Source organism: Peromyscus eremicus, chromosome 3, assembly GCF_949786415.1.
Source record: "Peromyscus eremicus chromosome 3, PerEre_H2_v1, whole genome shotgun sequence".
Taxonomy (NCBI): domain Eukaryota; kingdom Metazoa; phylum Chordata; class Mammalia; order Rodentia; family Cricetidae; genus Peromyscus; species Peromyscus eremicus.
The window spans coordinates 154389451-154415465 of record NC_081418.1 but is presented as its reverse complement, the minus strand read 5'-3'; the positions used below and the strand labels follow the sequence as shown (position 1 = coordinate 154415465).

At 40.7% G+C, this 26015-nt stretch overlaps 3 protein-coding genes across 10 annotated transcripts in view; 2 read left to right on the top strand and 1 right to left on the bottom strand.

Moving 5' to 3' along the window:
* The window catches only part of Tm7sf3 (transmembrane 7 superfamily member 3), a 43035-nt gene extending 37663 nt beyond the window's left edge, over nucleotides 1-5372 (top strand). The window contains exon 12 of the mRNA XM_059256366.1: nucleotides 5220-5372. Within this exon, the coding sequence (XP_059112349.1) occupies nucleotides 5220-5251 (32 nt within the window). The 3' untranslated portion in view covers nucleotides 5252-5372. The remainder of the gene's footprint in view (nucleotides 1-5219) is intronic.
* Nucleotides 1412-25633, bottom strand: Fgfr1op2 (FGFR1 oncogene partner 2). 5 transcript variants are annotated; one of them, XM_059256368.1, is made up of 8 exons: nucleotides 24531-25235; nucleotides 18222-18285; nucleotides 14861-14997; nucleotides 12499-12616; nucleotides 11095-11237; nucleotides 8449-8562; nucleotides 5259-5372; nucleotides 1412-3343 (listed from the first exon to the last, which is right to left on the bottom strand). In XM_059256368.1, the coding sequence occupies exons 3-8, from the start codon at nucleotides 14993-14995 to the stop codon at nucleotides 3206-3208; spliced, it is 762 nt and encodes a 253-aa protein (XP_059112351.1). In that variant the 5' UTR covers nucleotides 14996-14997; nucleotides 18222-18285; nucleotides 24531-25235; the 3' UTR covers nucleotides 1412-3205. The 5 variants fall into 5 exon arrangements, with proteins under 5 accessions (XP_059112351.1, XP_059112352.1, XP_059112350.1 ...); XM_059256369.1 differs by lacking the exons at nucleotides 18222-18285; nucleotides 24531-25235 and adding an exon at nucleotides 25510-25633; XM_059256367.1 differs by lacking the exon at nucleotides 18222-18285 and having other exon boundaries at nucleotides 24531-25234.
* Ints13 (integrator complex subunit 13) overlaps nucleotides 24859-26015 on the top strand; it is a 34640-nt gene continuing 33483 nt past the window's right edge. The window contains exon 1 of one of the 4 annotated variants that reach the window (XM_059256360.1): nucleotides 24859-25468. The gene's annotated coding sequence lies outside the window, so the exon portion shown is untranslated. The remainder of the gene's footprint in view (nucleotides 25469-26015) is intronic. The other 3 variants (XM_059256361.1, XM_059256362.1, XM_059256363.1) reach the window with 3 other exon arrangements.

Below are 26015 nucleotides of genomic sequence, written 5' to 3'. Positions count from 1 at the left end.
ATTTTTAATGATTTATTTTATATACATTAGTGTTTTGCTTGCATGTATATCTGTGTGAGGGTGTTGGACCCTGGAACTAGAGCTACAGAGAGTTGTGAGCTGTTATGTGGGTGCTAGGAATTGAACCTGGGTCCTCTGGAAGAGTAGCCAGTGCTCTTAACCACTGAGTCATTTCTCCAGCCCCTAAATTTAATTCTTGAGACAGGATCTCATGTGGCCTGTGCTGGCCTTGAGCTTGCTATGTAGCTGAGGATAACCAAGTTGTCTGAGACAAGCATGGCCTAAGGCAGCGTAGGTCATGGTGGAAAGGCTCCAGATGCTCACAGCCTGATTACGGTGTGAGGATTTGCATTTATGCACTTACTCCCTTTGTCTTGACAGTAGGAGTTAATATAAACCTCTTTTAGAGCAGGCTGGTATTTGAGAAACTGTTGGAATAACACTGAGCTTTGGCCACAGATTCCTGCTGAAATCTGAGAGTGGGAACTGACAGGGCTCTTGTATTTTAAAGGCATCACAAACAAAGTGCTAAGTCTGTGGTCATAATCTCTGTAGGTAGCCTGGATCCCAACCAAGCAGCTCGATTTCCTGTAGTTGTACTGAAAGTCCCCATGCAGTCTTCCGGCCCCAGCTCCTGGAGAAGAATGGCCTGTGTTTCAGCAGTTAGCAATTCTATCCTGAATACAGGGTTAACTGCTGGTACTTGAGGAAGGCTTCGGTTGTTTGAAAAAGTGGGCTAGTTGATTTATTTTGCTGAAATGGAGAATGTCAGGGATGAGGTTGCATGTTATTATCCACTATACCGTGGTTTGCACTAGGGCTAGCACGGAATGTTCTGAATATACAGCCAGCAGGATTTGCTAACAAATCCAATGCAAGATATAAAGAAACTACGGTCTAAGAGGCCACCATCCTTGTACCCTGCAGCTACCCTTGTAAGGATGGGGAAGACTGTAGAAGTTTGGGATGAAGAGTTTGGCTTTGGGCAGTTTCAGTCTGAAATGTCTGTGGCAGAGATGGATTAGTGTGGAAGGTGTGAGAGCTCCAAGTGGGAGCTGTTAAGTCTGAGAATCCCAGGGCATTAAAATACTCCATAGGTTAGAGATGGGTGAGACCTCAGAAGAATTGAGAGGAGTTACAGCACCATACAGGAATAAGGCATTCATGTTCATGAACACACACATACTCTCTCTCATACACTGGTACAAATAGTCCGCAACCCCACACACAAAAAAAACAGGCCTAAGGGCCGAGGATACAGCTTAGTGATAGAGCACTTATATACAGAGCTCTGGGTTCAAACCCCCCGCACCACCTACCCCTCCTGCAAAGAGAATAAGCTTCCAAAAAAAAAAAAAAAAAAATTGTGTAAATGTTATGCTTTGTTTTGTAATTAAACCTGAGACCATAGCAGTTTTAAACACTCATCTTTATTGATAAAATAGGCTCCTCTTCAGCACACACTCTCAGATGTAAGCTTAAAGTTGGGTTTTTTTGGTGGGAGAGGGGACAGTGGAAAACTTGCTAGAAACAAAGCAAATGTCTTTCAGTACTCACAACCATAAAATTATATTCAAGAAGACAAAGGATAAATAATTTTTTTATAAAAATAATTACTTCTCAAGTAACATTTTACAATAGAGCTGCTCAACGCATTGCCTCCAACCCATCTCAACTGTGCAGGCTTTCTTCTTTTTAAAATTCTGGCCTGGGATAAAACTACGTGGACGAATGTACCATTAAATTAAGGGGTACTCTCCAAAAACCAATAGAAAAATCTTAAAAATAAATTCACTTACGTATAAATTATTAAGGCCTCTGCATGAGAACTGTTCAACTGTTTGGAGCACTGGCCCTTCCCTAACAGCCCTGTGACCCCACTCAACCTCAAACAAGACTGAAAATTTCTCAAGTGAAAAGTCCTTTGAATTTTGCCAATATATGAGATTACATGTAAAATTTTAATGCAAAGTAATATTTACTTAAGTGATATACTTTAAAGTAGAACTTTCTATTTGTGCTAATTTTAATATGTACTTGACACACAAGTATAAATATATTTTTAACCACACTTCACAATCTTTTATCCTTTTATTCTGATCTCTATACAATAAGAACAATTTAGGTTTCAATTGGTGTTAAAGCACACTTCTGTATCTTGTAGTCTTCAAAAGCTTTACATGTTGTAAATATATCTTTTAAGTGCAAAGGAAAATGTCCATGGGTCTGCACTTTGTTCCCATTTTCTGAGTCACAGGTTGTAGGGAAAACCTCACAGGTTCTAAGAACAAAATGGAGCTTAGACTCAGACCCAGAACTTTGTTTTTGGAACTTGCATCTACTTTTTAAGTATTTGAAGGGTAATTCGTTAAATAAAAACAAAGGAATTCCAAATTTACTTGGAGACGACCATACCCATCTTGTTATATTAAATATGTTAACTGTCCACTAGTGAGCTGTCTCATATCCTTAAACATCAACTACAGAGGAGGAAAACCAGTTTCATTGTTAACCAAGAACCAAAACATTCTTTCAGAGTAGTTTAACCTACTAAATGTGTCTATATACGGCTGTCTTTCTTAGAAAGTAATATTTCTTCTCTTTCCTTCCTGAGATGGTACTGCATACACTCAAGCAAGTCATGGCTAACTGCTAGCTAAAAGTTATGGGAACTAGGTATAGTGTAAGTGTATGCCTTCAGTGTATGGGGTGAGCAACACATTCCTAGAGCCTTTGACAGAGACTGAACAATGAGAAGGTTGACAGATAACCACGAAGGCAGAAGCCTCGTGGTCCATAAGCTGTTCTGACTCAACAGGAAGGACAGACTTAGAACAAAGTCTCCCATTCAGAAAACCACAGCAAAACTTACAATGTAAAGCTGGGATAATTTAGGATTTCCAAACATTTATTAGGAGTATTCAGGGTGGCCCATGTATCATCCAGGAAGCCAACAGCACTTCTGAAACTGCAGTGCTCAGCAGCACCGTGAAGATTCACTGTTCACTCCGTGGCTCAGCTTCTACTTTCTTTTATATTTTGCAATCTGATTAGTTTATGACCACTGATTATACATTCTTCTGTTCTGTCTCTTTGCCAGTGTACTTGGACATACTATAGAGGAAAAAAGGCTGATTGAAGTTGGGGTTATGTTCACTCATCCACTCACTTCTGGGCCCATCCTAGTGACCACGCAGAAAGCCACTCAGCTCTTCCTCAGACTCAGGTCACTGTTAGTCACTAACGCAGATAAAGATGTACTCTCTGATGCATCATCCTTTCGCAGGTTCAGAAAGGACTCTCGAGTTATCTGAAGGATCTCTCGCAAGCCTTTGTTTTCTTGCTATAAGGAGACAAGCAAAACTGATGACAGTTTTTACCCTATGCAATTGGGAGAGCACTAGACCTGTAAGATTCCTACAAGGTACCTCCAAGAGGAAAACATATTTTAAGACAGACATATGAAGGTGTGGCATGACAGAGAAGCAGCCTCTGTGACCACATAAATGGATAGATGTACTGTGTGCTACAGGCAGTTCACAACCTGCATCTAACAGATTCAAAGCTGGGCGTGGTGACACCCACCTTTAATCTCAGCAGTTGGGAGGCAGAGGCAGGGGGATCTCTATGAGTTTGAGGCCATCCTAGTGTACATTGCAAGTTTTAGGTCAGCCAGGGCTATACAGTGAGACCCTGTCTCAAAAACAAAAACCAGATTTCAAATGCTGTTAAAGACATAGGGTAAGTATTCAACCTCCCCAGAGCTGCAAGTCTTAATGTGTGCAGATGGAACAGGTAAAGAGGCAGAGATTAGCTTGTTCTGTGAACAGACTGGAGATGAATAACAACCACATAAACTGATGCTAGTTATAAATTTATTTCATCACTCAGCAGTAGTTACTATATGTTTCCCTCAGCAAAATGTGAGATCAGCAAAACTAACTGAAGTATTATTTTTCAAAAAGAAATGTAAATGATTATCTGGAATCGTAAGAAATTTTGTCATCTTATAACCTATTCTCTACAGCTGCCTTTGGCCTCACTTTCTAGGTCTCAACAGTTTGGCCTAGGGTTGTTTCTCAACATAGTCCTGCCTATCTGCTTTTGTCTGTGACTGCTTTTCATTACCATGATAAATCTGAGCAAATGTAAACTGTTCAGTTTGCAAATCCAAAGTACTTGCTTTCTGGTCCTTTGCTGACCTACCCTTATTATACGAATGGGAGCATACTATATGCTCAGAGACAGAAATAGGTTTTATGGCCATCCGCAAGGAGTTTCCTGATCATGATTTCAAGCAAAACATTTTAAATTTTATTTTTTGGGTTTATGTGGTGTGTGTGTGTGTGTGTGTGTGTGTGTATGTGTGTGTATGTGTATACACATGTGGAGGCAAAAAGATGACACCAGAAGTCTTCCTCTCTGCAATCTACTTTATGTTTTGAGACAGGGTGTCTTATGCAACCTGAAGCTTACTGTTCTGGCTGGCCATGTGCCTGACTTTTACATGGGTGCTGAGGATCCAGGGCCAGGTCCTCATGCTTCATGGTAACCTTTTACCCACTGAGCCGGCTCTCTAGCCCCATTGTTGTTTTTTTGAGACAGGGTCTCATGTAGTCCAGGCTAGCCTAGAACTCACTGGGGGCAGAGGGTGACCTTAAATTCCTGATCCTTCTACCTCTGCCTCCCAAATGCTAGAATTAAAGGAGCACCATACCTGGCATTATTTGTGCATTATAATAACATTTTTCTATATCAGTATGATCTTTAGCACAAAGAACTGAGTTTTAAAAATTATGAAATCAAGGAAATTCACATACACACACACACACACACACACACACACACACACACACGAATAATACAGACTCAAAACTCAATTTTCTCTTTTCTTTTCAAGATAGGGTTTCTCTGTGTAGTCTTGGCTGTCTGGGAACTTGCTTTGTAGACCAGGCTGGCCTCGAACTCACAGAGATCCACCTGCCTCTGCCTCCCAAGTGCTGGGATTAAAGGCACACACCACCTCGCCTGTCTTAAAAATCAACTTTCTCAACTACTAATGTATTCATGTGTCACTGATGATCCCAGATTCTTGCATTACTACGCAATGGCCTATTTCACACTATCACCAGCATCCAGACTCAGAAATTATTACCACCAACTCAAAAAGAGTGTGTGTGTGTTAAGATTGGGACTGTTCTTTGCTTGAATGTTTGCAGGGATACTTTGTCCACCCGTATCTGAAGTTTAAAACTCACTTCAAGTTGAAATATTCGCTCCTGTTCCTTGCAACCCTGCTGTTCATCAATTTCAATGGCCTTTCTCATCACTGCTGCCATCTCGGTGATCTGGTCCACATGTGCTTGCAACTCCTGGAAGAGAGGGTAGGCATGGAAATGAGAGAAAGATTTCGCTAGCTTAATCTGAACTCTCTCTTTTGATAGAACCGCACTGCCACCTAACACAAGTGTGATATCCTTATGTTGCCTTGTAACATGAATCATGACAAAGCTGGGTGCACATCGGTGTTAAGAATAGAATTAAAGGGGCAGGAGGAGCTCTTTGAGTTTGAGACCAGCCTGGTCTACATAGCAAGTTCCAGGACAGCTGGGACTACACTGAGATTAAAAAAAAAAAAAAAAAAAAAAAAAAAGGGGCTGGAGAGATGGCTCAGAGGTTAAGAGCACTGACTGCTCTTCCAAAGGTCCTGAGTTCAATTCCCAGCAACCACATGGTGGCTCACAACCATCTGTAATGACATCTGGTGCCCTCTTCTGGCCTGCAGTCATACATGCTGTATACGTAATAAATAAATCTTTAAAAAAAAAAAAAAAAAAAAAAAAAAAAAAAAAAAAAAAAGAATAGAATTAAGGATACACATCACAATATAACTCAACCCTATAGCAAAATACTTATTTCACAATGACCAAGGAGATTTTCTTTTTCACAGCTGCATGTACTATGGTTAAAGTGATGGGAAAGATAAAAACCTGCTGGCACAGGCAGTGTCTTTTCTTCCCTCAAGTCTGCATGATTCAGTCTCCTCTATAGGAGTAATGCCTGTATGCTGATCCCAAGTCAACCAAGAGCCTTTCTAGACCATAACCCTCCTCGAGAACCGGAAGTGTACTGTTTACATCTGTCTATTATTTAGTGCTTGCTGGATAAGAATTATTGAGCAAAATTAAATTGCTATGGAGTATTAAAACATGAAGCTTTTTTTTTCCCTGACAAAAACAGAATTAATTTCTGCATGATATAGATACCCATATTATTCAGTTTTACAAATTCTATCTCATTCCTTGTTTTTTTGCATGCTATGACATGTCAGGTACTAAGCCAGGCAAAAGAAGCACAATTCCTCTTAAGATACCTTCCCTGAACTTAGGAGCTTTTGTTTAGCACAGGAGACAGACAATGGGGTTTAAAAATTGACAGAAGCCCTTGGATAATCATTCTCTCTCTCTCTCTCTCTTTTTTTTTTTAGGGGGGGGGGTTTGAGACAGGGTTTCCTGTGTAACTGTCCTGGTTGTCCTGGAACTCACTCTATAGACCAGGCTGGCCTTGAACTCACAGAGATCTGCCTGCCCCTGCCTCCCAAGTGCTGGGATTAAAGGCGTGCCACCACTGCCCAGCCCATTTTCTCAATAGTTTCTACTGATCATTCTTCCTTGGGAATAGAATTTACTATATTAATACAAAAACTAAATTTGAAATTCAATGAAAAAAAAAATCCCCAAATGAACATCAAGTCTTTCAGACAGCTGAATCTGATCAAGACCTTAAAGAACCCACATAACTATTAAACTGGAAGATGGAAATAAAACAGAACTATCTTTGGTAATTATATTTAATATTTGTGTATGTGTTTCTGGGAATTGAACCCAGGACCTTTAGACTAGGCAAGCACTCCATCACTGAGCTCCACCCCTAACCCCATTTAATAATCTTCAAGAAAAAGATGTAGGCCCTCCCAAGGTTTTGGTTCTGGGGATGGATTCCAGGGCTACACTCCTAAACCCGTCTTAATGGAGAATCTTTATAATGGAAGCACTTAGAAGATGCCATAAAGAACTATCTGCTCTGTCTTGTACAGTACAGTTAAAATGAAAACCAAGTATGTTAAAAATTAGTGACTGTCTCTCACTTGTATAAGTGACACTTTTAAGTATTTAATGGTGACATGTGGCTAAGTACCTTCCACATGATACACAGATGCCATCAATTCAGGAAGGTGTACTGGACAGCCCTGGATTAGCCTGTGGTAGCAAAGCTGTTACCAAGGCAAATGCTCGCCATTCTCTGTAGCACTGCAAAGCCCCTAAGACCCTGTTACAGAGGACTCACATACAGAGAACTGAAAAACTGATTCCAACGGCTTTCTCAATTTATAACTGGTCAGTACTGTGGCACCAGCATAGGTTTAAAAGGCACATAGGAAGCCAATAATTTCTTGCCTTTAAAATGGAAGAAAAAAAAAGAGGCTGCTGATTTTTCAGTATAGAGTCTGTTTTAAAAAGATCATAGGAAAAAACAAAACGATGCTTAGCATGCATTATAGGCCCAGTGAATGATTCACTCACTCACTGTTAAGGACCACACTGCTTTTATGGGACACAAAGCAAGAACTGTGGCTCTAAAGCCCAAATGTCAGCACATCATCCTGAAACTGTCTTGATCTCTTTCCATTTCCAAGTCTGTCTTATTTATTATCCATAATAATTAATCATTATCAATAATATATTAGCAATAGACAAGTAATATTATTATTTCTACTCTGCAGCAATAGCCCAGATCTTCAACACTTCAACAAGAAAGAAAGCATCACTATGTATAGCTATAATGTCTATGCAAAAGGCATTCTTATTTGTGAACTCAAACCAAAGAACTACAAATAATTAAAAATCTAAATTAAAAACTTTAAGTTTGATGGACCAGCCTTTTATATTACCAGGCTAAAGTTATTATCAAGAAAAATATTTTTCTTTTTTTAGACAGGGTCTCACTGCATACTAACCCTAACCCTACATAGCTCTAGCTAGCCTGGAACTCGCTACATAGACCAATCTGGCTTCAGACTCACAGAGATCTCCCTGCTTCTGCCTCCTGAGTAAGAAAACATTTAATGTCTAGTAAAGCAGTTTTATAACAAAAAAAACCTGCAGCGACGTCTAGTAAGAGCAAACAAAAGAAAAGACAGTAAACAGCTCTAAATCTCTGTCACATAATACACAGTGGCTTACATCCTGTGCATGACACACAGAGCATTAAAGACAAACAGTTTTAGTTTTTAGACTCAGCAGTATGGCCATGAAAAGCACACCATTCTTCGATTGATTTCATTTATTTGCTGATCTAATCTGGAAGAGCAATTCAAAATAAGACAACTTTTAAAATGGACCCCACTTCCATCCACCCCCCCAAAGGTGACTGTTTGATTTAGTGTACATTCTGATTTGCTTCCAAGTGCCGCCTCTCCAGTCCATGCTGAGGTGCTTCAAGGATGTGCCGAGATGCATCAAGGAAGAATCCTTCGCAGCTGTTACGATGTACCATGTCAATCTGTAGTACAGAGTCATTATAATGTTAATACGGAATTCATCCGTAATTTAAAAACTGATTGAGTGGTTAGTTCATGCGTGTTAGCCAACTGTTGGAATGTTTGTTTTTTTAAGATTTCCAAAAAGGCATCTGTTAAAAAAGTAATGTAAAAATAAGTACTTGGATGAAACTGAGTTATGTTTTCTAGTGATTTTTTAAATATGGACTCAAAAAGCTCTAGGTGAGTGCAAAATTCTGTATTACTATAGCCTCAAGCAGGACACATCCTCCAAAGTGCAGCTATACTCAACTGTGCTCCCCAAAACGTGTCTCAGAATTATTTCTATGTTTAGGCATATTAGACCACTTTGTTTATGAAAACTAACACTGCTCCTCCTCCTCCAGTGATGACTCATTTTCATCACACTCTACCTGTTACAGTTACGTTTGTTTCTCAACCTCCCCTTACACTGCAAGCTCAACAGCAATGTGACCCATTCCTTCAATTATCTTGCTCTTGCCCATAACGACTAATCCAATGCAGGGTGTTAAATGTTTGATTTACTGAGCCAAAGTGTCTCCTTTTTGGGAAAAATCAAAATCACAAACATTAATATGTATTAGTTAGAATTAATAGCAAATAACTGAATGGTCATTTTATGGAAGGCAAGGATCAGCACTTAGATTAACTCAATCTACACAACAAATGTTAACGGAAGGTTCATGGCTATTTAAGAAGTGTTTAACTTTTTTAACTAACGGGACAGCATTGATGAATAGTACACCCAATGGGTTTGTTTGGAGGGGGGTGTTGAACTCAGGGGTTCAGGCATGCTAAGCACATATTCTACCATGGAGCTATGCCTCTACCTCTTAATGTGCTTCAGAAAACATTTGCTCTGACACAGTTACTACAATATGGGATTAACAAGATCTTAGTCTACAAAAATTTTTGGTGGTATTTACTCTTCTTTTAAAACTTCAAAATTTTGGTTTTCAAATTGTAAAACAAGAAGGCCTTTTGGAATCTCAAGACTGCATTTCAATTCTTCTTTGTACTTAGTTATATATTTACTTAATGTTTGGAGAGGGAGAGTAGAATCCCATCCCATAGGCATCTCATGTAGCCAGGCTGGCCTAGAACCCTGACCTTCCTGCCTGTATCTCACAAGTACTGAGATTAAAGAGCTGTGTGGCACCATACTTGGCTTAGACAAACATTGAAATACTCCCTAACAAATATTGACATTAACCATAGACTTTATATTCAAGACCAGTTAAATACCTAAAGTCTTCCATTTTGTTAGGGCATGAGTATTATAAATAGATAATATTAAACCCAATTTTAGTTCTTCATTCTCCTACTAATTGACACAAGAGGTAGCTATTACAGTCTCTAATATGTATATGTATGTCACCCAAAGAATTTTACTAGTTATTAAATTCTGATGGAATAATTTAAAAATACTGTAGACACCAACTGGAAGAAATATTTTAAAGAATCCAAAATATGTGTCAATAATTGAGAAATACATGTATCTTATAACTATCATTACTTCTTAAATAGTATTAGTTGTAAGCAGGTTACTTTACCATTGCCTGAAACAGGTAAGAACCAGTCATCCAATCTAGTTTAATATCTTTATTTCCATTGGCACTCAGAATTCAGTTTAACGTAAACAGCAACTATTCCGGTGTCTTGACAGCAACCATCCCCAAGTGACCCCAAGTAAATGACTACGAAAATACTGACCACTCCAGCTTTGGTTCTAAAAGGCTGTCAACTACATGCAATGTCCCCAACCCCATGGTTTTTCATGAAAATAAGTTGTCCCCACTCAGATTGAACTCTTCAGGAAAACAATCTACACTCAGCAGCTTGCAGACTTTGAAAGCATTTCAGTTCCTGTTTGTGTAACAGGTAGCAGTACACAAATTTACTGGAAAAAATAATACTTAAAAGTAGAGAATCTTAAAAAAATAATTTTAAACTGAACATACTTTTATTTTTAAAATAGTTTATTTCTGAATTCATACACACACACACACACACACACACACACACACACACCATTTTAAAATTACTAAGGACACCAATAGGGAGGCAGAGACAGGTGGATCTCTGTGAATTTGAGGCCAGCCTGGTCTATATAGTGAGTTCCTGGACAGCCAGAGCTACACAGTGAGACCCTGTTACTAGGGAGCAATGGGAGTTAGAAGAATAAGCCAAGGAGAAAATAATACACAACAAGAAATGGGCAGAGAGGATGACAACAACAGAAAACGCCAATTAAAAATGTGAGCTATTTCCGGGTGTGGTGGCACACACCTTTAGTCCCAGAACTCAGGAGGCAGAGGCAGGAGGATCTCTATCAGTTTGAGACTGGCCTGATCTACAGAGTGAGTTTCAGGACAGCTAGGGCTACAGAGAGAAACCCTGTTGTAGAAACAAAGATGGGGAGGGAGGTATTATACATCATTGAAAGAATCTGAACACAGGTTAAGCAATGGCCCCCAGTTTCCATTTCAAGTCAAATTCGTAGACTGGTTTACCTTTGAGTGTTGCTCTTTTAACTTCATTATTATACCCGGGTCATCTCTCTTGCTAGCCATCAGCAACCGGAACATTTGCTCTCGATACTTGCTCATTATCAGTTCCAAGGCTGACTGGTGTTCTTCCAAGGACGTTCGAAGTTCTATCAAGAACAATGTGCTTTATTCAAATAAGTTATGAATATATAAACTATGCTCTTCTATATAACATTTATCAAAACACTGACATACAGGATATCTTAAAAAGAAAACATGCAACAAAGAAGCCCTTCACTACTTTTTATTGAAATAAAAAAGTTTATGCTGTGTGTGTGTGTGTGTGTGTGTGTTTGTGTGTGCGCGCGCCATGGCACATGCACAGAGGTCAGAGGACAACTTGCAATTGACTTTCACCTTCTACCAGGGGTTCCAGGAATGAAATGCAGGCTGTCGGGCTTGGTGGCAAGTGCCCTTGACCCGCTGAGACATCTCTCATTAGCTTTTTAAAGTGTTCACTTAAAACTCATTTCTTAAAAATCATTTCAGAGCTATGAGGCTGGACTGGGGAAAGTTCCACCAAAGTCTAGCACTGCGATGAACCTGAGCACTTGTGCTGAACACGGAAGGAATGAAAATCCTAAACAAGGAGCATCAGTGTGAAGGCTCTATCAGAAAACTGATCTGCAAGGGCAGAACAAATGGCCTGTGGAGGACAGCTGTGGGAAGAGGACAGAAAAGAGACGGAATTGCCTGAAGGTCCTTGTACAAGGAAATAAAAACACATGTTTAAGCAAGAGTATCATGATGATATTTATTCTGGGAAGTTCAGACTAATGCTTCTGTTGAAGGATGGAAGGAAAAGGCTAGAGTGAAAATCTCTAGTTAAGACAGTATGGCAGAGATTGTGAGCAGCCATGCTGGGACACAGAGGAGGGAGTGGAGTTCCTTTACAGGAAACAAAAACAGTGCAAAGCAGATGTTGAGGAAAAGCAGCTAAGATGATGCCAAGCAGGGCAGACCTTCACAGAGAGGACTGGACAAAGCAGCAGTAAGTACCATCTAGGCAAAGAGACCAGAAAATGAGATTAAATACAAAAAAAAAGAAACTTCAGTTGACTATTTTCCCCTTTAAAAAGAGGATTCTATTTTATTTTATGTGTATGTGTGAATACCTGCATGTATGTCTCTGCACCACATATGTGCCTGGTGCCCCAGAAGAGAGTGTCGGATCCTCTGGAGATGGAATGATGGGCAGCTGTGAGATGCTTGATGTGGGTGCTGGGAATTGAACCTGGGTCCTCTGCAAGTACTCTTAACCACTGAGCCATCTCTCTAGCCCCTCTCTGATCTGTGAATATACTGATTAGTCCCATACCAGCACCACAATGGCAGATGAAAGTCCTCTTTCGTGACTATATATCTTACCTTTGTTCTCTTGCTGCAATTCTCTGATCTGTCTGTTTTCTTGCTGGATTCCCATAACTAGTGTGGACCTTGGCCGATGTCTTGCAACTTCATTAAGTTCTTGGATTTCTTCCTGATACTAATGAAAAGATTAAAGTACAACATATGGAAAGTCAGTATTTGTAAATTTTTACCTGCTATATGAATATAAATGAGCAGACCCTCCAAGAGTTAAACAGAAGTATTACATGACCCAACATTCCTTCCTAAGGAAGAGAAAATGTCCACAGTGCCATTACTCATAATAGAAAAAAGAGAGAAGAGTTCAGTACCCACCCACTGAAAAGAGAAGAAACAGGACATGCTGTATCTCCTTGCAGTATTACTAGGCAATGAATAGGAAAAATAAAAATAAAAAATTAAAACCTGACACATACTACAACCCAGATGAATTTTAAAAGGCCAATCACAAAAACCACGTATCTCATGTCCTACTCACACACAGTATCTAGAGCAGGCAAATCCACTGGGAGAGAAGTTTGGGGGTCCAAGGTTGAGAGGGTAGGAAGCTAGAAAGAGACTGATGGGTGTATAGTTTGCTTAGCATGAGCAAGGCCCCAGGTTTCATCCCCAGCACTGCTCATGGTAGGGGAGGGAGGGGTTGAGATGAAGTCTATTTTGTAGCTCTGGCTGTCCTGGAACTCACTCTGTAGACTAAGCTGGCTTTGAACTCATGAAAATACACCTGCCTCTGCCTCCCAGGTGCCGGGATTAAAGGTGTGTACTACAACACCTGGCTGGATTTTGATTTTTTTAAAAAGTAGGAATTTAACTTTAGAATTATTCATTTTTCTTGAGGCATTCTTACTGGATAGCTATCAATGATTTCATCATAATATTCCTGGCTTTTTTGTTTGTTTGTTTTGTTTTTTCAAGACAGGGTTTCTTTGTGTAGTTTTGGTGCCAGTCCTGGATCTCGCTCTGTAGACCAGGCTGGTCTCGAATTCAGAGATCCGCTTGGCTCTGCCTCCCAAGTGCTGGGATTAAAGGCGAGCACCACCACCAGCCGCCGCCTGGCTCACATTCCTGGTTCTTAACTTCAGGTGTCAAACTCCTTTTGTAAAACAAATCACTACCGGGTCTACATTTAATTATGGCCATCAGGCTGGATGGTCAAAGAGCAGGTGGCTTTAGGGAGACACCGCTGCTAAAGTGAACTTGCTCCATCCACTATTTCTGGTGACTTCCAAAAAGCCCCAGTTCAGGGCTGCTTTCTTTCTTTGTTTTTAGAGACAGGGTTTCTCTGTGTAGCCCAGGCTGGCCTTGAACTCAGAGACCTGTGTCTGCCTTCCTAGTGCTGGAACTAAAGGTGTATGCCACCACTGCCCGGCTAGGGCTGCTTTCTTAAAAGTTGGAAATCTTTATGGGGGGATGGCTTACACAGTAGGTGAACTTAATCATCTACTGGAAGATTCTTCCATATGCTATTAGCAAGAAGCAAAACCTACTTAATTCCTACTGTAAATGACAGATTTAAAACATGCTAGCAAAAATGCACTTGAAATAACTGCATAGGATAAAAATTAGCTATTTCCTTACATCATTTTAAAAAACTATTTGCTTGTTAAATAACACTCAAGCACTTTTATAAAAAGTATAAACATCTTGACATTATATAATACAGCAAAATATCTAATGTGTGCCAATATTAGTGAAATGTGTTATCTGGTCTTTATCAAATGCATTTAGATTTAACAATTTCACTTATTTTTAATTCAAATGTGCATTTCTGTCAGAAGAGGGATGAAATTTATAGATTTGAAAATAAAACCTATGTACATGTCACCAAAGCATTTTAATATACCCTATCCAAAGTGAATCAAACATACAAGAGAGGCTACCTGAAAACTTTAATTAGAAATGATTTCATTAGGTAGTAGTTCATTGTGGCATCTGAATGAGAATGGCTCCCATTGGCTCACAGATTTGAACACTTGGTCACCAGGGAGTGACATTATTTGAAAGGATTAGATGTGGCTTTACTAGAGGAAGTGTGTCACTGGGGATGGGCTTTGAGATTTCAAAAAGCCCATTTCCAGCTGGGAGCCTCTTTCTTCCTGTTGCCTGAGGATGCTGATGTAGAACTCAGTTACTTCTGCAGCACCATGTCTGCCTGCATGCAGCCATGCTTCCTCCCGTGATGATAATGGACGAAACTTTTGAAAACTGTAAGTCAGCCCAATTAAATGCTTTCTTTTGTAAGGGTTGCTGTGGTCAAGCTGTCTTTTCACAGCAATAGAACAATGACTAAGACATTTATGATTTAAGTGTTACTCAAGTATCAATGAAGCTTTGTTAAGTGAGTCATCAAGGAAAGTCAGACCTGCTTCATCGCTTCCACTCGCTTGCTGAGGGCCGTGGTCTGCTCGATGAGAGACTCTGCTGCATCGTCATGGTCTCGCAACCTTTCGACAAGGGCTTTGGCATCAGCAAGTGCCTTCTCAATTGTGCAGCTCATTTCTAAAGGAATACCAATAATAAACTAAAATCACGACTCAAGTCAACGTATCGCCAAACCTTACTTTCACTGCATTACAGATATGCTTCTTAAGCTTCGCTTTCTAAAATTGTGCATTATTTAGTATTCTGTTGGGATACTATGAACTTAAATGAAAATCTAAGAACTCTCCCTATGCCCCTACACACACACACACACACACACACACACACACACACACACACACACACACACAAAACTAAACAGCCAGGCTGGCTTTTGTGTGCTTTGCTATGTCAAAGTCTCAACCTCCTCCTGGATGAGCTACTGAATCTTATGTAAAGTGACATAATCTCAATTCCTGCATTTTTCTTATGGGAGGGAAAAGTTTCAACAGAGAATACCATTAGCCACTACAGGCAACTTTCAGTGTGTTTTAAAGAGACACTAAAGGGGATGCTGAGATGGTTGAACATGGAACAGAAGCAGCAGGTGTTCAGCTGCATTCTGAAGGAGTCACCAAGGGCAACACTTAATAGCAGCAAGAGAGAGAGGAGCCTTGAAGAGGCCAGGCCCGGGCTGCAGTGTAGCAGCAGCGACACCAAGGCTGGCCATCTGCTGCACAGGGCCACGGTCCAGAGGGCAAACCTCCCCTCTGCAAGGTGGGGGTGAACAAGAGTTCCAGCAATCTACTGAGTGTGGATTCCAGCAGCAATCACAGCTGCTGAGAAGCATAGCCTGGAACCCACACAGTGGTCTCACAGTGGAGGCTGATTGACAGGCTAATTTCCAAAGCAAAACAGAAATTTGAAAAAACAAGGAGTCCCTGACTATAACAGATTCCAAAAAAAGAGAAATGTAAGAAATGCTGGATATAGAATTCAGCAAAGCTGGGTTGAACTCTGTGAGTTCAAGGCCAGCCTGGTCTACATAGTGAGTTATAGGACAGCTAGACTACATAGTGAGACCCTGTCTCAAATAAATAATACGTAAGGAAACAAAGAATTTAGGAGAATAGTTTTTAAAAAGCTCAGTTTGGTACTGAAGAGATAATTTAATAGTTAACAGTGTTTGCTACTCTTGCAGAGGACTGTAGTTTAGTTCCCAGCACCCATGGGTGGGTGGGGGGCAGTTCACAACCATCTTTAACTCCAGCTCCAGGGATCCAACACTCTCTGGCCTCTGCAGATACTCCAATGTATGTGTGCATACCCACACAGACAGACACACATAAACCCTGGGGGGAAAAAAAAAAACTAAACAGAAATCTTAGAATCTAAGAAGAATTCAATAAAACAGTTAAGATAAATTTTGTTGTTGGTTGTTTTTGCTCTTTTACTCTTACTCTTTTGGCTCTTTGCCCAGCTCCCAAATAAATCACACATGGAGGCTTATTCTTAATTATAAATACACGGCCTTTGCTTGGCTTATTTCTTGCCAGCTTTTCTTAACTTTAAAATATCCCACCTACCTTTTGCCTATCGACTTTTTCCTTTTCTCTGTATATCTTACTTTCACTCTTACTCCATGGTGGCTGGCTGGCTGGGTGTCTTATCCCTAGCATCCTCCTCTCTCTGTTTTCTTGCTCCTTCTTCTCCCAGATTTCTCCTTCTATATATTCTCTCTGTCTGCCAGCCCCGCCTATCCTTTCTCCTGCCTCCTATTGGCTGTTCAGCTCTTTCACAGACCATCAGGTGTTTTAGACAGGCAAAGTAACACAGCTTCACAGAGTTAAACAAATGCAACATAAAAGAATGCAACACATCTTTCCATCATTAAAACAAATGTTCCACAGCATAAACAAACGTAACACATCTTAAAATAATATTTCACAACAGAACATATAAAGCACCTAACATGTTTGTATTAGAATCTAAGATCTCTAAAATCAATTATCCAAGTCCCAACCTTGAGAAAGTGGGAAAAGAGCAGAATAAACCCCAAGTAAATAGAAGGTAAAACCCAGTAAAACCAAAGGCCGGTTCTTTAAAGCAAAGAGGGTGGTGTGAGTGTGTAATGGTGTGTGTGTGGGGGGTGCAGAGAGAGATCCCAAGAGAGACTGAGTAACCAACTCAAGAACAAATGAAGAGCCAGCAGTGGTGGGCCATAATTTGGTAACCCCAGTACCCAAGAGTCTGCGGCAGGGGCATCAAGAGAAGGAGTCCAATCTGGGTTACACAGTATGTCTCAACTCCCAGTCCCTTAAAGAACAAGAGAAATCACTGCAGAACCATAATTCACTCTAAACACATGTGAAAAGAATAATACATCTGATATACATGAATTAGATAATTAAGATTAAACAGATTTGTGGTGGTTTGAAAGAAAATGGCCCCCAAAGAGAGTGGCACTACTAGGAGGTGTGGCCTTACTGGAGAAAGTGTATCACTGTGGGGGTGGGCTTTGAGGTCTCTTGCTCAAGCTTCTCTCAGTGTGACAGTCAGTTGACTTCCTGTTGCCTCTAAGTCAAGATGTCAAGATGTAAGGACTGTCAACTCCAGCACATCTGCCTGCATGCTGTCATGCTCCCTGCCATGATGATAATGGACTGCACTCTCTGAAACTGTAGGTGAGCCACCTCAATTAAATGTTTCCTTTATAAGAGCTGCCCTGGTGGTATCTCTTCACAGCAATTAAAAGCCCTAACCAGGACAAGATTAATTCCTCAAAACCCACAAATGACAAAAAGTCATACAAGAAGAAATAAATAATTGGTAATACACCTATTAACTATTATAGTCACTGGAGTTACATAACCAAATTCCTATAGCTATTTTCTAATAAGTTTAAATAGTAAAGAAATTGGAGTTAAAAAATATCCTGCAAAAGAGGCTCCACATCCAGAGAGCTTCAGTGGCAAGTTCCAAAATACACCAAGGGCTGGACATGGCTCAGCAGTCAACTGCACTGCTGCTCTTGTAGAGTGAGTACCCAAGAGTGGCTCACAACCATTCTTAACTCTAGTTCCAGAGGATCTGACTGAGACCCTCTTATGAACTCCATGGGCACTAGGCACGCACCTGGAGCACATACATACATGCAGGCAAAAGGTTCATACATATAAAATAAATAAATCTAAAAATTTATTAAAAAACAAAACATCAAAAGAAATAAAATCAATGTCTTGTTCAAGGGTCAGGCAGGTCAATATAGGCACTATCTCAGAAAACAAAACAAAACAAACAGTATTATACAATTTCTTTAATGAAACTGGAACACTTATATGGTGGAGAATGGTGGCACACACCTTTAATCTCAGCACTCCAGAAGCAGAGGCAGATGGATCTCTATGAGCTTCACGGCAGCCTGATCTACAAGGAAAGACCGTATCTCAAATAAATAAATAAATAAACAAACAAACAAATAATAAAAATAAAAGGAAAGCAAAGAAAAAAACCACTTTCAGATTCATAAAGCAATTCAGCATTTAAAAGATCTCAACATTATTCTGACACCAAAACCACACAAAAAGACTATGAGAAAAACAAAATAAACCACAGAATAAAATTTCTCATGAATATAGTATAAAGACTAAATACTTTCCCCACTAAAATTATAACAAGGTAAGGATGTTCCAAATACCAATCTTGTTGAGTTTACTAGGGCAATAAGGGTAGGGGGAAAATATCAACTGGGGTGCATACAAGAAAACTGCTCTGATTTGTAGTTCATGCTGCTACAATGAAAATCCCAAAGAATAAAAACAATGTCTTTCAATGTGTTTAAAAAGAGACAGGAGTCAAGTGAGGTACACAGAGAACACAAACTTGAGGGAGGAGGGAGGTGGAGAAGACCTGAGAGGAATTGGGGGATGAATATAATCAAAATACAGTCTATGAAATTTTCAAAGACTAAAAATGTAAAACATAAAATTCCTACAATCTATGATTTTAGTATGTCCATAGGATACAAGAACCAACTGTTCTTCTATAAGCTAGCAATGACAATTTGGAAACAATTAAGTATACAAAAATTAGGTAATGTATATTAAATGAATTAATTCCTGAAAACCCACCAATGACAAAATGTCACAAGAAGAAATGAGAGTATAATAATGTTCCTAGAACCATTTAAAAAGCTACATTCATAATTATATATACATTATAATCGATATAATAGATAAATGAAATTCTTAGGCATACCCAAAATATATACAGGTTATATATGCTGGCAACTACAAAATGCTAGCAGAAAACGAAGTGGGATCTAAATATGTGGAGAAAATACTGTGCTCAAGGATTTAAAGACTCAATAGGTTTTCAGCTATCAGTCTAATGCAGCTAGAAACTGACAAGCTGATTTTATAATTCCTATAAAAAGCAAGGAAACCCAAATCACCAAAACCATCTTGCAGAGATATCAAAGTGTATGATTTAAGACTCACTTTGCATAAAGCATAGCAACAAGACTGCTCTGATATTCTGAGACAGAACAGAGACCCAGAAACAGACCCACAGAAGGGTGACCCATTTATTTCTGAAAATGTGCAAAGGGAGCTGGGTGTGATGCTCACACTCCTGTAATTCAAGCATTGAGAAGGCTGAGGCAGGAAGATCACTATTGGGGAATATTATTTTAAGGTGTGTTACTTTTGTTTATGTTGCATTTGTTTAACTCTGTGAAGCCGTGTTACTGTGCCTGTGTAAAACACCTAATGGTCTAATAAAGAACTGAATGGCCAATAGAGAGGCAGGAGAAAGAATAGCTGGAGCTGGCAGGCAGAGAGAATACACAGAGGGAGAAATCTGAGAGGAGAAAAGAAGTAGCCAGAGAAGGAGGACATGGGGCCAGCTACCCATGGAGTAATAGTGAAAGTAAGATTACAGAAGTAAGAAAGGTAAAGGCCCAGAGGCAAAAGACAGACAGGATAACTTAAAGTTAGAAAAACTAGCAAGAAACAAGCCAAACTAAGGCCGGGCATTTATAATTAAGACTAAGCCTCCATGTGTAATTAATTTGGGACCTGGGTGGTAGCCCCCCTTCTCCCCAAAAAAGAGAAAAACCAACAACAACATATCACTGCAAGCTTGGGGCTAGCATGAACTACTACATAGTGAGTTCAAGGCCAGCTTGGGCTACACAAAGTCAAAAGACGAAAGAGCAAGGTTTGAAGGCAAGTAAAAGACTATTATGTGCTAGAAAGATGCTCAGTGGTAAACAGTGCTGGCCGCTCAGCTATGAGGATGATAGTTTAGACACCAAGACCCTTGTCAGGCAGCTCACAAGTGTCACTAACCCAAGTTTCAATCTGAAGCCCTCTTCTGATTGTCAAGGGCACCCGCACATGTGTGTACACACATACCCACTTTTTTTTTTTAAAGAAAGGTTAATATTTTTTCAACAAATGGCATTGAAAGAACTAGACACCTATATGCCGGAAAGTAATCACAGCACAATTCTTATTTGGTTTATATAAAACTTTATGGTTTATAGAAAGCTTTTCTCAAAATGGAGCACAAATTTTAGTATAAAATGAAAAATGGTAATATTATAGGGGGGAAAACGAGCAAAGAAAAATTTCTGTAATCTGGAGATAGTCAAAGTTTTTTAGGCGTGATACTGAAAGCATGAAACATAAAAACCATAAAAACCACTGATAAACCAGGTTTCATCCAGATGATAAACTGACTACCAGACAGCTAAGCCAGTCTGGAGAAGACAAAGTAGGCCTGGAGTAAGCATGTCCAGGTTATACATCTGATGAAGCACTCATCTAAAAAAAAATGTCAGTGTAGCAAGAATAAGTCTAATTTTAAAAATGGCCAAAAGACTTTAATATTACCCTAAAATATATACGGATGGGGGGAGGGGGGCACATGGAAAGATGTTTACTACCCTTAAATTTCTGACGTCCATCACAACCCTACTCAAACTGCTAGGTAATACGACTTGACTAGGCTCTCTCCTCCCACCATCTGGGCTGAGGGATCAAACTCAGGTTGTCAACATTGGTGGCAAGCCCAATAATTTTAATTAATTGAAAATGGTAGCTTTCTGGACCTGAAGAATACCATCTTATTTTGTTGAAATGTTACTCCTTTTTTTCCACTAAAAAAATAGACTCAAGGATTCCAAATGCAGGAGCTGAGCCAGGTAGGGCTTGGACTTGACCTCCACAGCCAAGCTGGTCCTGAAGGCCCTACTTGCCTCTTCCTATGTAAAAACTGTCTCAACATCCTGAGGTGGAAAGAACAAATTCCCTGACTCCACAAAGTGGAACTTCTAAAAGATTTAAATTTTTTCATTTCAAGTCAGCCAAGGGAGATGTATATGAAGAATAATTTAAAAAACAACAAAAATTTTATTTTTTTTCAAATAACTACAAAAATCTAGCAATTGTTTTAAGTATACATTAAAGTTAAGCAATGAACATGGTGGGTTTTTTAAAAAAGAACTACTTTAAAAATGTTCTCTAGGCTGCACAAAGACTAACAAAGTGAACTACATTTTTACATCTTAGAAGTATAAAAATCCATTTACCCAGAAAGAATCATAAACAGATAACTCAATGCCTAATTTTATTAACATTTCAGAAAAACAGTGACGCTGCTTCTGAAAACCTGTGTACTCATTTCCTGTTTGCAAAACCTCAAAAAAGCTTAAAATATTTTATAATATGAATTTGCTTTGCCATTCTGTTTGAAAGACACTTTCTCTCCCTTTTTAGCTGGTAAGTAATGTGGGAGAGATAGTGTTTTCCACATTCTGTTACAAATTAAAAAAAAAAAAACAGATTCCAATTTAAAAAAGGAATATTTTCAAATTTATCTGCCTATTTTTTCAGTGCTTGTCTTAACTACTCATAATATATTTAAATTATTTTATGCAAGTGGGCTCAAATTCCAGGGGTATACTTTTTAAGAAACAAGTTTCTTTCTTCTTTTGCTTCCTGCTTTAGCCACATTTTCACCCACTCCACCACTGAGACATTTGCAGGCCTATTCTGACAGATGGCTTAGCGCATGCTGTTGCTGACTCAGGAGAAACCACCTCCCACCCACAACAGCAATTGCCAGCTGTTTACTTTTAGCTCTTAGTTAAGAAAAATATAAAGAAATTCAAGTAACTCTTGCTTCTTTTATAAACCAATTTACACATTATTCAATTGCTAGAGATACACAAACAAGGTGTGATATATGACAGATGTGTTTTTAAATGTCAAAAATTTAGTTTAAAATTTGTTATTGCTCAGGCAGGTACCTCTAATGTTAGTAGTTAGATAGATAATATTATATTAACTGGCACATGGAAATAACAAAATAAAAATGTGTTTAAGTCTTTCAGAGAAATATTTTTAAGAGATCAAGAACGTATATAGATAGCCAGGTGTGGTGGCACACACCTTTATCCCAGCACTCAGGAGGCAGAGGCAAGAGGTTATCAGTGAGTTCAAGGCCAGTGTGGTCTACAGAGTGAGTTCTAGGGCAGCCAGGGCTATGTAGAGAGACTCAATCTCAAAAAACCAAGAAAACAAATGTACATAAACTGTAGTCAGATTTTTCTTTGGGCCACCAACTCACAAATAACACGGAGACTTATTAATGAAAGCTTGGCCTTAGCTTAGGCTTGTTTCTAACTAGCTCTTATAACTTAAATTAACCCATTTATATTCATCCAAGTTCTGTCACATACTGCCCATCTTGCTTCCTCTGTGTCTCCAGTCTCCCTAGATTCCTCCTCCTCTTCCTTTCTCTCCCAGGAAATCCTGCTTATGCCTCCTTCCTAACTATGGCTGTTCAGCTTTTATTACACCTATCACAACAATACACCTTCACACAGTGTTCAAATATCCCATAACAATAAATGACACATAAAAATGAGCATCTTGTGCAGACATATGCACTATTTGAATGCACAGATAATTTCTACTCCATGGGCATGAATGTACTTGGAGCTTTATGAAGAAAATCTAAAAGGAACACAAAATTTGAGAGAAAGAACAAATCAAAACCAATTTACATGCTCTCTAGAATTGTGGCTAGGCTGTGTGTGTGTGTGTGTGTATGTTCAAATTAACAATCCAAAGAACTAACCTAACCTAAACCAGTTATTTCTAACATATAGATCTTTGCACGAATGCATATATGCTGAACACTATCAAACGCATTTGTGTCATATAAAATCCTACTTGTCAAATATAAAGATACTAGCATAATCACTTGAAGGCATGATGTGTGTGTGCATGCACATACATTTGCTATTATATACAATCTCCATCAACTAATAGCAAAAGTACAATTATATATATGTTAGGAATACAGGGCTGCTCATATTCAAAACAGGTTAAGGGCATTGGCCCTAAAATAAAAAAGTTCCTGTGGGTTCTAATGTCGTGATTTTTAAGGGACTGAGAATTTTTACAAAAGATTCTTTAGAATGATTGCATTATAAATATGTATATATGTATGTATAAATAATGCTTGCTACGTGCCAACACTGAACTAGCTTTTGTTTTAAAGATGAGTAAGACATGATCCCAGACTCATGTTCAAGCTGGCAGGAGAGACAAATAATTGAACAAATACATCCTAATAAATACTGCAGAACTATCAAGAGCTCTGGGAGCTCACTGTATTATCAATGCCACCCAAGGGAGTCTAAAAAGAACGATCTATGAACTGGGTTTTGATAGATGGTGAAACAGCAGGAAAAGCAAGCATCCTAATAGATTATACGGTCGTACAAAAGGCACAGTGGTGGAAATGTGAGGCACGTCTGAGGAAACACCCAACAGCCTGGCATGGGTGGATGGTAAAGAATTAGGGGCAGAAACAAGGTGACACTAAAAAGGTAAAATATGATTTGAGATAGTATGGTAAAAGGCCCTGACGAATCAATAAGCTTAAATTAGAACTTGAAAAAGTTTCAAGAGAGATAATGCATTTCACAGTAAGTATGGAAGGCGGAGACAGGGACACCCGTTTGGAGTGGAGGAAGGGTAACTGTCACCATAAAAGAAGAAATAACCTGGTGTGGTGTGAGTGGAACACAGAACCTCAGACAATTCTGAGGTCCGTGGTCTGGAAAGGAACGTGGACACTGCCGATCAGGGTCGGAATACAGAAGAAAAGCGGGGGGAAAGAGAGAGTCCTCGCTCTTGTCAATTAGTAGCTGACCATGGAAGTAGCAATATAAAAACATGCGTCTTTCAAAGAAAACCTCGGAATGGGATAAAGAAAGGTCTGCGGATCACACATACAAACAAGCATCCTGTGCACACGCATCACCTGAAAGCAGAGAACTGCACTGTTCTTGAAAAATGGTGGGATGCACTCACTCGGAGCTTATGGACACCTTTCTGAAGAAAACCAGTTCTTCAACTTGGAACAGAATTTGCAAGGGCACTGCAGGATTAAAACAATTCCGGCTGCTCGCTTAGGGCTGTGGCTGAGTCCGAGTCGCAAACACGGTCCAGTGTGCAGAGGTAAACTCAAGTGACAAGTCCCTCCCGCCACCGCCCACGGAGCTCCCGAGTGGCCGGGTCAGGAAGAAAACAAACCCGGAAGGGGTGCCCTGCGGTGAGGGAGGGCTTGGGGTGTTCGTGGAACTTCCGTACCTCGGTTCCCGACAGGAGCTCAGCGGGAGCACGGAGAGAGGGAGCCGGGCTCGGGGACTCGCCCACGCGTGTTATTCCACTCCCTCGGCTTCAGCTCCTCTCAGCCGTCAGCGGCGACAAGGACCCGCGAGATCCCGGCGTCCAGGGGCAGTCTCCGTGCCCTCGCTGCGCCTGCTCAGCGAGAAGACGCACGGCGCTGCACAGACAGCGGCGGCTCGCACGGGCAGCCCGCGCGCCTCGGCCCCATTCCGGGCCGGTCCAGAGCCTCCGCGACCGGCAGCCGCGGAGCGACAAGCCTCGCGAGACTTCCGCGGACGACCGTAGTTCTCTTGCCTCCCCCCGCCTCCCCCGGCTAGCGGCTCGCCGCTGATTGGCAGAAGGGGCGGGGCGGGGGCAGGCCCTCCTCTCGCCCCGCCCTCCTATCCTGCTCTCAAGCTTTTGCTCGGCGGCTCGGGAACTCTCGCGTGGTTTTGCAGAGATACAGGCGGGTTGAAAGCGGAGAAGGAGAGGTTGAGAGGCTGGGGCGCTTCTGCAGAGCCGAGGCCGGTTTATTCCGGGCCGCCGCTAGTGTTTTGCTTTGGGGATCCTCTCAGGTCGTCCTGGCCATTCTTCCCAACGGTTGATTGGGGACAATCTTTGAAGGCATTCCCCCCTCTTTACACTAGCTCCGCCCTCTTCCGGTTCGGCCTCTCCTCGGAGGGGAAGGGAAGATGGCGGGGCTGTGCGAGAGCGCCGTGCGCACGCGCGAGCCCGAGTGCGCTCTTGTGCGTGCACGCGCATGCGCGCGCTCCTGCGTTTAGGAAGCCGGTGTGTTGGGAGATGAGCGGGGCAGTCCTCTGCCAGTGGTACCAGACTCCGACTGTGCACCGACTCCCCACCCACCCTCCTCAGCCTTCTCCCTCAGCCTTCGCTCGTCCATTGCAGGACCAGGCTCGAAAGTAAGCGAACCTCGATGCCGAGGGCTTCCCTGTCCACTCACCTTGTACACCGCCCCCCCACCTTGCAGCCAGGTGTGCAGAAGGTGCTGAGAGGGACTTTTGCGTGGAGGGGCGGTGCGTTGCAGAGCGGCAGAGATAGTAGTGGGACCATTAAGATGGTTTGTGCCCGTGCACACTCTTGTTCTGCTTCCCATGTGCTGTTAGAATGTGGATTTTTTTGTCTGTCTGTTCTGTGTAAGATTTTATGAGCGAAGCAGGGGAGTGCACCACATGTTCTGTGTTTATAAGAAAAAGTTTCAGAAGTGTTTCCTCCTCAGCATCTGTTTGTTTTGGGATACACGGTGAATTACTAAGGTGTACTGCAAGTTGCCTGAGGAGGATGAGGTTTGGGCTCCATGGGGAGACCCAATATGCAGTTGCCTTAGGAGATGTGTATTATTTTGCGTTGTACTTTAGTCAGTCTTTTCCTGTGGATTTTCCCTCAACCCCTAGCAAGGAGGCACATAAATGTATTTGAAGAATTGATCTGTGATGTATAGGTAATAGG

What these genes read in the sequence shown, in the direction of transcription:
- Fgfr1op2 (XM_059256369.1), bottom strand. Translation starts at nt 14,995, where the DNA reads ATGAGCTGCACAATTGAGAAGGCACTTGCTGATGCCAAAGCCCTTGTC. An exon ending in GAGTGGAAGCGATGAAGCAG is followed by an intron (nt 12,617 to 14,860) that starts GTCTGACTTTCC and finishes TCTTTTCATTAG; the next exon opens with TATCAGGAAGAAATCCAAGA. An exon ending in ACTTGGAAGCAAATCAGAAT is followed by an intron (nt 5,373 to 8,448) that starts GTACACTAAATC and finishes CCTCTCTTCCAG; the next exon opens with GAGTTGCAAGCACATGTGGA.